The sequence below is a fragment of the Entelurus aequoreus genome, linkage group LG01 (assembly GCF_033978785.1).
Source record: "Entelurus aequoreus isolate RoL-2023_Sb linkage group LG01, RoL_Eaeq_v1.1, whole genome shotgun sequence".
Classification (NCBI taxonomy): Eukaryota; Metazoa; Chordata; class Actinopteri; order Syngnathiformes; family Syngnathidae; genus Entelurus; species Entelurus aequoreus.
Genome location: NC_084731.1, coordinates 32,132,128 through 32,145,518, shown reverse-complemented (window position 1 = coordinate 32,145,518; position 13,391 = coordinate 32,132,128). Strand labels below are relative to the sequence as shown.

The 13,391-nt window shown below is 42.3% G+C and overlaps 1 protein-coding gene across 2 annotated transcripts in view; it reads left to right on the top strand.

Annotated features, from left to right (window-relative positions):
- LOC133650634 (retinoic acid receptor gamma-A-like) overlaps nt 1–13,391 on the top strand; it is a 75,120-nt gene that overhangs the window by 49,470 nt on the left and 12,259 nt on the right. For both annotated transcript variants that reach the window (XM_062048125.1, XM_062048134.1), the window contains one exon: nt 10,438–10,586. In XM_062048125.1, coding sequence (XP_061904109.1) covers nt 10,438–10,586 — 149 coding nt within the window. The remainder of the gene's footprint in view (nt 1–10,437; nt 10,587–13,391) is intronic.

Here is a 13,391-nt window from a genome sequence, read left to right as displayed (position 1 = left end):
TGACCAATCTGAGTCTATGAGCATGAACTGATGAAGCCTACAAGGATGAGCGGCAAAACGTCTTCTAAGACAGACCAAACAGTCCAGTTGCGATCGATTGAATGCCCTGAGATGACAATGACCTGGATGAATGAGAACATTCATAGATATCTTTGATACTTTGCTGACACCGGACCAATGTTGGATTGGGACACCCCTTACTTTAAGTCCATTTCTTGGAGTGTCACCCCAGCTATCCCCAGTGTTATGCCGAGTAGGGCCCTAGGCCAGTGTCTACTTTTGTGATGTGCAAAGTTGGAAGGGTGAAGTGGAGCTGCACGCCATATGTCATTGTGTCTCGCACACACACACACACACACACACACACACACAAGCAATAAAAAAACAACACACCTTCAATGTCAGTGTAAAAGCAACCACATGCTGCTGCAGTGTGTGTGTGTGTGTGTGTGTGTGAGTGTGTGTGTGTGTGTGTGTGTGTGAGTGTTTGTGTGTGTGTGTTTAGCGTTCACACATGACACATGACATTAGTCTTGGCCTTTCATTGTCTAGGACTTGTGAACACAATGTGGCAGATTGGTCAAGTCCAACTGAAACACCGCCAGCGCCTAAAGGACAGGCGGCTTTTCAAACGTGAACTAGGCGTAAACTTCAAGGCCAAACTGGGTTGTTGTTGTTGCATTAAATTGTGGGTGACAAGAAAGAGAACACAAACAAGTGTCAGCACTTGAGGGATAACAGAATGTTGATGTAGGCAACAGTAAAGCTGTGTCTCAGATGGAATACTTCTTTATACTGTATAGAAATTTTAACAACGCAATGGGACCCTTTACCTCCCTGCTTGACACTCAGCATCAAGGGTTGGAATTGAGGGTTAAATCAGCAAAATGATTGCCGGGCGTGGCCACCGCTGCTGCTCACTGCTCCCCTCACCTCCAAGGGGGTGATCAAGGGTGATGGGTCAAATGCAGAGGATAATTTCACCACACCTAGTGTGTGTGTGACTATCATTGGTACTTTAACTTTATCTGCTTCTTCTCTCCTTTTTAAATTGAATTGCAACCACTTGATGAAGCATTCTCACCAACATTGGACCACAAGATAAAATATGTGCCAGTTGATTTCCGTACCGCTTCTCAGTTGTCTAGTAATTAAAGCAAATTTTTTATTTTTTTCAATGAATTCTAAATAATAAATAAATACAATCAAAAGTTAACTTACAATGGAGCCTATGGGAGCCGTTCAATTCTGCCTATAGAGCCCCTAAAAAACATCCAAACACCTCCATTCGGGTTTTATATACATGGTGTAAGTATATATGCTATGTAGTAATGAGCACATTTATAATAACATTTAATATTTACCTATTTTGATAATTTTAGCCATATTAATTTCGCATTAATTTCAAAAACGCATTACGTTTGCTTTTTATTTTTTTCTTCATCACTGATTTCTGCTCACTGTAGACTTTAGAATAAAACATCACTTACTGTACAATGTCTGCTGTCAATAGGATGCCGACTACGAGGATGTTCATATATTCCCATTTAGGTGAAGAATGTCTGATAATCCTCGCGAAGAATCGGGGTGGGGGGGTTGGGTGGTGACAAGCATTTTTTTGTGTCTTTCTCGCCATCTGCGGCTCCAAAATGGCTGTCACAGTGTCCTAACTTGTCAGATTACGTACCCAGACATCTCATGTGCAGGTGAGATGCATGATTTATGATCTACAATAAATTTACAGGGAGCAGGAAAGCGAGAAAGCCGCAGACCAGTCGATGACGTAAACGAAGGCACACAGGAAGTGATCACGGCGCCGCTATAAATATTTCTTCTGCGCTAGCGTTTAATATAATAATATCACTACTACTTGGTTAATATTCAAGTCCCAAAATGTAAATGGAGTATTGTTGGCACCTTTTGAATGGCTGTTAATCGGATTTTATGGGCGGAATAGTGGAGCTCCCATTGGCTCCGCCCGCTGTAACGTTTATTTAATATTTAGAATGCATTAAAAAAAATCCATCCGTCGTCATCCATCCATCCATTTGCTACCGCTTATTCCCTTCGGGGTCGCTGGAGCCTATCTCAGCTACAATCGGGCGGAAGGCGGGGTACACCCTGGACAAGTCGCCACTTCATCGCAGGGCCAACACAGATAGACAGACAACATTCACACTCACATTCACACACTAGGGCCAATTTAGTGTTGCCAATCAACCTATCCCCAGGTGCATGTCTTTGGAGGTGGGAGGAAGCCGGAGTACCCGGAGGGAACCCACGCAGTCACGGGGAGAACATGCAAACTCCACACAGAAAGATCCCGAGGCCGGGATTGAACTCACGACTACTCAGGACCTTCGTATTGTGAGGCAGACGCACTAACCCCTCTCCCACCGTGCTGCCTCCATCCGTCATGTCTTTCATAATGATTGTGAACGATTCCAAAAAAAGTGCAGTTTGAGTTTTTCAAGCTAGCTTTTACCCCAACTCCAATGTAGCGGAAATTACGCTGTCGCTTTTTGTTTAGTTCCTTTTTTTGCGCAAGATGGTGACTATGTACAACAGTATTAAACACTATACCATTGCCGTGGTAAATTCTTCAGTAAATCAAAGAAAGAAATAACAGTCTGTTTCGTGCCACCACATGAGAGTAGTATCACATGTACCATTACACCCCTAGTGCTTCATTTCATGTCCACACTACGCACTCACCACTTTGACAACATTTTTAAGCACTGACAGTGTACTGTATCTTGCAGTACTTGTCAGTGTGTACACTTATGCACTCAAAAGACTAAGTGTAAGCCAGGTAATTGAGACAAAGTCATCAACTTGCCAGGATGTTGTGGCTTCAGTGAGAGGAGATGATGTTTGAATTGGACGCTGATTCCTACCCGTCATGTTGTCTCTTGTGGCTCCAACAAAGGTGTGCTGCTGATTGATGTAGTGACACACACACACACACACACACACACACACTAACGCACACACACACAGAGGTGAGGTGCAGGTTAAGACCAGGTTGCTGTTTCTTCAAGCCCAGCCTGCAAGGTGGAACTCAGTTCAGGGTGATGACAGCTCTCTGACAGTTTTTGGCTCCTCTCCCTCTTTTTTCGTCACGCCAGGTAGCACACCCAACCCCCCGCCCCCACCTCACCACCGCAGCCCGTCTCTTCCTCACGTCACGCCTGCTCGCCTTTTTCTCACCACACTCAGACGTGGTTGTCAGTCGCTACCTCTCTGCTGGCGCCAGAAGCGCTACCCAGCTGTCAATACCAGCTTTTTCTTCCCCTTCCCTGAAACGTTCTCTTTACAATGTTGCTGTATCAACAAACGTCAGGTGACAGCTTTGGCCCTGCCCACACCCCCTCACCTGAGCTCTAAAAGCCTAACACATTGTAGGTCAGTTTTTCACTCACCACCAGCAATGATTTGCATCAAAAGATTTTAGCTGTCAATATTAGGGATATCAATTGTGTATTGCTGAATAGCAATCACGTGACGAGAGGCACTTCCGGGTTTCAGGTGATGGTCTAGAGTTCCATTAGGCTATTGTTTATTTACCTGCATCAGTGCAAATTTGGGTGTATTTTGAAAGGTTTAGAGGCAGATTAAGCAATCATGAAAACATATTTAAAATGGGATGGCGTGAATTTATACACTCTTAAGAAAAATACTTTTTGAAAGATTTAAACCATTCATCCTCACCGAGACGTTACTGTTTGCCTCGACCTCACTTCCTTCCGACACTTACAAGGATTTAAAGGAGAAAATATTGGAAAGACATGTCTTTACATCTGAGGGGTCCACCAATTGAGCAATAATCCGTAAAAGACAATGTTGGATTTATTCGTGCAACACTAAGTAATGTATTTGATTGATATAACGAGTGCCGTGCTGTTGTGATCGTGACACTAATGAGAAAAAGGATAAGTTTGATTGCAGTTGATTTCCTGCTACAAATATTAGTCTGTCATTTACAATTCATATCTGCAGTTGTTTTTATGCTTTGAAGTTCATATTTTCTAATTTTTTTTAGCTATAAATGTCCCTTTTGTTCAGCAATGTTTGCTAGCGATATCAAATTTCAGTTTATGCTGTACGAGAGATTTATACATCTAGTTTATTAATACTATTAAGGATATTTTCTTAATGCCAACCAATAGCACCAAAGATGCTATAATGTGGTCATCTGTGTCGAATAAAGCACTTGGCTGTCCTGCACAACAACAACTAAGCTTTTAGTTTCTGTAATGAAAATTGACAATGAAAATAAGGTGGATTGGACCAGCAATCACAATATTTATTACTTGGACTTAACATGACGATAGTTTATTTGCACAACCAGGTCTTCATAGTTATATTTAGGCATAGCAACCACAAAAGAACACAAACTAATGCGATCGCTGGTCATTTCTTTAAGTTTAGTTCTGCTCTCAAACACTACTAACATAGTAGAGAATAAACGGTATTGCATCACAGGAAGTTTCTCAATCAAATTAAAATGTTCAAACAAACATTTCACAAAGTGATCACTTCAAACACGGGAATGGTCTGATTGTGTTCCACAAGATGATGCAAGGGATATTTTTAAGAGCAATTTCCTTTGACGCACTTTCGTTTTTTTCCCTGACTTTATTACTTTTATGAACGACTTATTTCGGGACTCTATAAAAGCTCTTTCCTATCTCTTTATTTGAACGAATGGAACACCCAATATATATATATATATATATATATATATATATATATATATATATATATATATATATATATATATATATATATATATATATATATATATATATATATATATATTCAATTCAATTCAAACAACTTTATTAATCCCTCAAGGGGCAATTCATTTTGAGCAGCAGGTTGTCGTGGTTCACAAAGCCTACACATGACCCACAATAAATAAATAGTCAATAAATACATAAACCATACAACACTCAGAAAAAATTAAAAGTTTTTGAGTCTGAGTGCAGAGGGGACGAATGATTTGGAAAAGCGATTTGTTTTACACATTGGAAGGGCATAACGTCGCCCTGAAGGCAATACAGAGAATTCCCCCGCAAGGACATGGCTCGGGGAGGCTAAAATGCTCTTTGCCTTTCGGAGGATTTGCTGGTTGCAGAAGAAGTTTAAGTCTCTTAGTTTTAATCTTAGAGCAAGACTTAACAATACTCGTCAGGCTGTTTCAGTCTTTAACTGAAAGACAGTAAAACCAACAAATAAAAGAAAAACACATAGGACTCTTAATAAATGTTTGATAAAAAATGACAGAGTATAACAGGCCCGATAGAGAAATAATTTAATTTCCTGAGAAAATGAATTCTCTGTTGTGCTCGCTTCACTATAAAATCTGTGTTCACATCAAACTTGAGTTGGTCGTCAAAAAAGGTCTCCAAATATTTATATGATGAAACAATGTCAACTTTTTTGTTATGTATGATGCGCTCCGTAGAAATTTCCTTCTTGCGTCTAAAATCAATAATGAATTATTTGGTTTTAGGTACATTTAAATCCAAAAAGTTCCAGTCACATCAGAAGATCAAATCCGGGTGAACCCCAAAGATGCGTTGTTATATATCGATTTAACATTGGTTTAAAAGGTAATTAATAGATTCTATCAATACTATGAAATAAATATTGACTTTAAGAACAGCAGACTTTAAATACAGTTGTTTTACAACTTTTAAATAAAGATGTTAACATTTACGCGAGTCTGTCGCCCGTCTGTGATGTCATAGCCACGCGCCATCAAAACACTATTTTTGTTCCGGTAGCCGCAACAAAAATAGGCAAACTGAGAAATGAACAAGCTACTATTGCCATCCAGTGTGTGGAAACACTTAGGCTTTTGTAAAGACAGAGATGTTCTTAATAAGTCCACGCACAATTAGATTATCCACTTGTTTTTTTTGTTTGTTGTTTCTTTTATTTTTTTGTCCATGGTCTGTGCTCACGTTATGCTTTTAATGTGTAATATCTTGTGATTTATGTATTCTTTTGTATCATGACCTGTTGAATGTTTACTGTATTAACCTGCCTTAGGACAACGGATGAAAATTAGCTATTGTGCTAACTCTAGCATATTTACATTGTTGCTCTTTGTTGATGAATATGCATTGTCCTAATTCAAATAAATAAATAAATACATAAAATAAAGTCTGTCACTGTTTGTAGGATATGAAAATTACAATGTGGGAAAGGGGTAGGATTAAATAAGCCCTGCTTCTTCCTACTCCTTTTCGGACATATTGTAAAGAGAAATTATATGGAATTATGTGATGTATCATATTGCAAGTGTGTTCATGCTCGAAAAAAACTCAACTCAACTCAACAATGGCAACATGACAAATTTCTCCATGGCGCCATGATGGCATTTCACACATGCTGACTGCCCAGGCAGAGCAGCGTTCAGAGTAGCAACGCAAAGTAGGAGTTGGTTTCCCTTGCTCCTTTGATATATGTTACTGCACTGCTGTTTATTGAAATGAAAGTAGAGTAACAGTTTGAATATTTGTTGACTTGTCATGTCTGTGTTGCTGCATGGATGACGTCATACGAGTTCGAATGTGATGCGAGTAGATTTTGACAAACTCAAGGTTGAAAACTCAATTCAACCTGAAGAGATGTTGGTTGCACTTTATTTTTGATTATACCGGTAATATTGTATTATTTGTATGTTGAAAAACACAAGCAGAAGTAACAACTAAATCTACTGTTAAAATGTTGGTTACTGTACATTTATTTAACAATTCTTGAATATCTGAAAGGTGAGCAGAAAAGGTTTCCTTTTGTTAATTTAACCTAAAGTGTTGGTTGCACTTTATTCAAATAAGATGAGAATGCAGTGGTCATTAATTGTTGTTTACTTGCTTGTTTGTATCCATTATTCATTCATACCTAATTCCCTTACAAGAAATAACAAAAATGTAGGAAACGTCACCAGTAGTGTCCAATATTTATTTCACAGTAACACTGGTTTGATATTTTTGGCTAAAAAGTTAGTAGATCGGTTTTAACACACTGAATCATTTCGGATGGTATTGTTGTAAATCAGGGTTGTCGAAGTCAAGGCCCGTGGGCCAGATCCGGCCCGCGAATGAATTATCTATGGCCCCCGGGATGATATTTTATTAGTATCAGAACCGGCCCGCAGGCCACAGCCGCCTGCGGCTGTTTTGCACGCAGCAATACTCCATCAGTGTAGGACTTTTCAAAAGTGGGTTCCAGGGACCCCATCAAGTCATAAAAATGGGGTCCCACTTTTTTGTAACCGTTTTGAAAACAAATGATAAATGTATGCATTATCCTGTTATATCTCACATTCTATATTGTGTTTTGGAAAAAGGTTGTCATAAACGTAACTTAATTCATTGAAAACTATTTTTTATGCATATGTAAATGTATTCAGTTATAAATATTCATTCACTTTCTTCTTTCCTTCAACTTTACCGCTGCCTGTATTTTTTTGTCTATATTTTTATTGTAATATTTTCAGAATGTGTTTGTTCTATTTTTAGCCAAAGTAAGACAAAGAAAACAATCTGAAGTTGTCTTTATTTTTTTGTTTTAATGCCATGTTTTTAATAGTCCGGCCCACGTGTGCACAGATTTTCCTCCATGCGGCCCCTGAGCTAAAATGAGTTTGACACACCTGTTCTAAATAAACTAATATCGTCCCTGAATCGTATCAGCAACATCAAATTATGATTAGAATCGGTGTTACAACGAATCTTTGCACCTCTAGTTAATTGCATCTTTAATAATAATAATAATAATAATGGATTAATCCGAATTGATGCGTTAATTTTGACAGCCCTAGTAGGAAGTGATGTTTAATGTTCATCTATCCATTTCATTTGTCATTTATAAGTACCGGTATTTCACATAGTTTTCGGCATGTAAAAATAGAATTGTTCTCTATAAAATGTTTCTTGTGTTCATATTTTGGGGTATATGTAACTGATTATTTGAATGGGAAAAATGTATTCAGTTTTAGTCAACCTTAATCAGGAGGTTTGCATGTTGTGTCATTTTCCACATGAGTGTGAATTGGCCACATTGAACTTTTGAAAGCGCCTGCTGGGCAAGTAGTTAGTAATGACCCTCTTCAGCCAAGGCCAAAGTTAAATGGTCAAGGGTTTTATTCCACCCTCAGGTCGTCCACTGAGAAGTTTGTGTCCTCACGTTCACCTCCTTCCTGCTCTTTTCTTTCTCCTTTTCATTTTGGACCGCTTTGTTTTTATTGGATTATTCCTTTGTGCTTTACCTCTCTGCGTACTGAAACCTTACCACTCTTGTTAATGACGGGCTGCTGGGTTCACATTGAGGTTGCTCCAGGGGTGTGTGTGTGTAGGGGGGGCACATTTGGTCTGGTCCTGTGCTTGCTCGCCGTTTCAAGGTGACAAGAAGGGGGGTACTGACTCGGGGGGGTTTGACCCCCACGCTCCTATTTTATTTTATTTTTTACAAGGAAGGGGATGCTTGGCCAGAACTGTTGGTGTGAATAGCTGCCCAAGGTGACTGGATGCCAATAAAAAGGGCCGTCAGCCTGACCGGGGGCCTCCTTCCCATCCCAGACACAACCTTTATAGGGCCGCTTGTAAGCCGGGGCGACTATTAAACTCCGTCCTGCCTGCGCTGAGGAATTTAGGGCCAGGAAACAAGGGGGTGGGGGTGGGACTGGGCAGAGGAAGGTGAAGTTGGGGTGAGTGAAGGTGAAAGTTGAAAGGCAATCTGCTTCTTCAGTCCTCATCACCTCTAAATGTGGACCAGGCTGACTTCTGCTGCCACTTGTTGGTTTTGAAGGGGAAAAAAACACAAGCTGTGGGTAAACGTTGTTGTCATGGCTGCTCTTGGTTTGTGTTACATATCTCAAAAAATTTACAAAATGCACTCTGGTAATATGAGCATGTTTAAGGTTTATTAGTATCTCGGCATATAATAAATCAGCAACTTGCATAATGAGCTAAACGAAAGCAGAGGTGAGCTATTTGTGTTTGAAATTATATTTCGGAGCCAAATGATGAAATACACTTTAACAGTTCAGTTGTTGTCTTTATGCTATTTAGTACTAATTTGTCATTAGAGGTGTAATGTCTGAATACAACAGTTATAAAGATATTGTATAATCAAATATTTTTGACACTTAAATCAGGTGGAAACCTCCTGTAATAATCTATCAGCTATTATATGTTCATACTCGCCATACAGCATTAGATGTTATCTGTCTATTACCTGACTGCTTCTATGTTAGCTACCTGTCTTTGTTTATAATGAATATTTTCTGCTGGATCTACTCTCTTTTATGCTGCCCCTTTTTTTGTTGTTGCTGCAGCTGTTACATATACTGTAATATTGTACATGGTAATTGGGATTTGTTATACATTGTATATATTATATAAAAATATAATACAATATAATAATATAATATATCAGTATATATTATATACTGTATACATAATTAGTAAATAATACATACATGTTATATTTTATATTGCTACTATGGTACATTTTTAGTCTACTTAATACCTGCATTAACCTTTCCATCCTTTGAAACTGAGCTACTGGGTGGAACAATTTCCCTTGAGGATCAATAAAGTTAGTCTAAGTCTAAGTGTTCATTACACAACATACCCTGTATTTATCTGTGCACTAGTATTCATGCCAATTTTACTCTTTTCAACTTAAGTATTGCTTATTATGCAGTACTTATCACTACATGTTTTACTCCCTGATCATTACATCATCATTTCCTTACTGACTTTTCTCTTTTGTTTTTGTGTATTCATTATTTTAATATGGATCTACACGGGTAGCATTGAATAAGCTCTGCTTCTTCCTACTACCTTTCACACATGTTGAAGTGAGCAAACAACCACCCGCGATGTGCTTGAATGTCACTTTTTTTTTTTTTTAGACCAAATAAACTAAATGACGACTATTTGTTGAACAAATGTCATAATGCGAGAAGAGGAGAGAGAGGCCTCGCTGGCCTCGTAAACATCCGGCCTTTGTTTGTTCACATGGGCCAGGAGGTATATGGGCTCGTCTCATTGGACGGCGGCGCACGTAAAAAATGTGAGCTCATGAACACAAACACACACAAAACTCAACCAAAAAAAAAAAAATTGAGGAATGATGCCCCCTTCCCCTGTTGGCCAGTAAAGGAGAAGCCAATCAAATCTCAGCTGCCAATCAGCATTTTATCAGCAGGCCCATCTGGCCATCAGGCTAATTGTGTGTCTTTTAAGTCGCTGTCAATCCGCAGCTTGCCTCCTCCCTTTTCTCTTAAAGAAATCTTTTGAGTTGGCCTCCTGTCTCAGAGCGGGCGCCCCCACTGACCACACGCCCTCTGATCTTTAACAAGTCATGATGCTCAGATAACTTACGTGCTGCTTCTTCTTCTTCTTGTGTGTGCAGCGGTGGAGACCCAGAGCACCAGTTCCGAGGAGATGGTGCCCAGCTCACCGTCTCCTCCGCCGCCGCCTCGCATCTACAAGCCTTGTTTCGTGTGCCAGGACAAGTCGTCTGGATACCACTATGGGGTCAGCTCCTGTGAGGGATGCAAGGTACAAATATGTTCACTGGATGCTCATAAGGCATCACAGTCAGTGTGCTGCTCTCTAGTGGACAAATGTTAGTAATACAGTTTTCATGATCACACTTAAAACACAATTTGTGCTACAGGGTGGGTGATACTAGAAATGTTACTATCGATTCGATGCAAAGTAAATACCGATACTGATGTCTGGACTTTTTTTAATCCCATTAAATGATTTTGATACTTTACTTGGTATCAGTATTATTGCTATTTGGATCGATCCACCTACTCTGAGTTTGTACTGCACTTTCATTCCATTAAATCAGGGGTGTCCAAACTTTTTCCACCAAGGGTTGCATACTGAAAAATATAGCGAGTCACAGCTTTTATATTTGTCACTCACACACAAGTGACCAAGTGTCTTAGTCAGTATTGACGACCTTGAGATTTATAATGTTCAACCCAGCATTGAGTCAGAGCTTTTCTCACTGTCACTCACACTTATTAGTTACCGGCAGAGGTGGGTAGTAACGCGCTACATTTACTCCGTTACATGATCTACTTGAGTAACTTTTGGGATAAATTGTACTTCTAAAAGTAGTTCTAATGCAACATACTTTTACTTTTACTTGAGTATATTTATAAAGAAGAAACACTACTCTTACTCCGCTCCATTTTGTAATGGTTGGACTACTAAGGGGAGGTGACGGCAAACATACACCAGGGGGCAGTATATACAAATATTTATTATATATATAGACAATATATATATATATAATAATACTAAACAATACAACTAAACTAAGGAAATGGAGTGTGAACTAGAATACAAGAGTGTGTATGGTGTAAGACTATGTGTAGTATTTAACTGGAATGTGTGTTACCAAAGTGTTGAACGAGATACGAGGAAGTCCAGGGGGCAGACAGGTGATCCGGGATACAAGCAGGGGTCCGTGGGGCTGAGAGGGGCGTCAAGAAGTCCGAGTCCAAAGTGGGGGGTCGAGGATCAAGGGAGGCAGTCAGAATCCAGAGGGGTCCAGAGAAGTGAGGCGCACAGCTCACTTCCAAGGCGACGGAGGGAATTCTGCGGGGGACACGGGAGAAAACAAGGGACAAGTAAGCCACAGAGAGGAAAACAAGACGAGCGAGCATAAAGCTTGACGCTTACGGTACACCATGAGAAAACTAAGTTCCCGCGCCGATCCTTGGGTCCACCCTGCCTTTATCCGGCACGCCCTCATCAGTTTCAGGTGCGCAGATAACCGGTGAGTGTTTGCAGCTGGCGGCTGCTGCAGGGCGGAGACGCGCGCGGCGCGTCCCCGGGTTTGCGCGGCCGTGGGCGTGTCCCAAGGTGCGCATGGATGGCAGGGGTCTGAGCCGTAACAGTATCCCCCCCTATGGACAGATTCCAGATGTCCCAAGACAGACAAACGAACAACATACTCACGACACAAGGGAGGGTGGAGGGGAGAACTGGTGGTGGGTCGCCGGCCCAAGTGTCCCCGAATCCACCGGGGACGAGTCTGGTGGCGGCGGCGAGTAGAACGGCGCTGAGACCGGCGAGGCGGGCGACCCAGGAACGGCCACCATCTTGGCCGTGGTAAGGCGGACGCGAGTGTCGCCATGGTGAGTCTCGCCGAAAATGAGGATGAGACTTCGGCGGCGTGGAAGCGGCAGACGTCATCGCGGCGTGGAAGCGGCAGACGTCATCGGCGGCGTGGAAGCGGCAGACGTCTTCGGCGGCGTGGAAGCGGCAGACGTCTTCGGCGGCGTGGAAGCGGCAGACGTCATCGTAGCCGGAGACGAGGAGGGCAGCTGAGGAGCTGGCCGAGGTGCAGAGGAGGGCAGCTGAGGAGCTGGCCGAGGTGCAGAGGTCGGCGCTGCAGGCCGAGGTGCAGAGGTCGAAGCTGCAGGCCGAGGAGCAGAGGTCGACGCTGCAGGCCGAGGTGCAGAGGTCGACGCTGCAGGCCGAGGTGCAGAGGTCGACACTGCACGCCGAGGTGCAGAGGTCGGCGCTGCTGGCCGAGGTGCAGAGGTCGGCGCTACTGGCCGAGGTGAAAAGGTCGGCGCTACTGGCCGAAGTGCAGTGGTCGGCGCTACTGGCCGAGGGACGAAGGTCAGGGCCAGCCTGGGAGCTGGAGGAGACGTGGGGGTCAGCCTGGGAGCTGGAGGAGATGCGGGGGCTATACTGGGGACTGGTGCTAGCTTGAGGGCTAGCCGAGGGGCTGGTGCTAGCTCAGGGGCTAGCCGAGGGACTGGAGCTAGCTTAGGGGCTAGCCGAGGGACTGGTGCTAGCTCAGGGGCTAGCCGAGGGACTGGTGCTAGCTCAGGGGCTAGCCGAGGGACTGGTGGCTGCGGCTGGGAAAAGCGGAAGACAGGTGGAATTAGTCTGGCAGGGGGAAGCCTGTCTGGTTGCAGCTGCGCCATCACACCAGCACAGCCACCAGTACTATCCCCCCCCTCCGAAAGCGGATGCCAGACGCTTCCTGCTGACTGAGGAACAGTCTTTAAGGGTGGGAGGAGGGTGTCCAGGCGACGAGAAAATTCCTCCTTGCAGAGGTGTGGACTCGAGTCACATGACTTGGACTCGAGTCAGACTCGAGTCATGAATTTGATGACTTTGGACTCGACTTGACAAAATGTAAAGAGACTTGCAACTCGACTTAGACTTTAACATCAATGACTTGTGACTTCACTTGGACTTGAGCCTTTTGACTTGACATGACTTGCTACTTTCCCCAAAACCCAAAGATTAAAAAGTTATATGGGAGCGCGCCGCTCCGTATTTTTCCTTTTCTTATTCTGTCTATCAGCGTGTTGTTCCTGTCAGCTG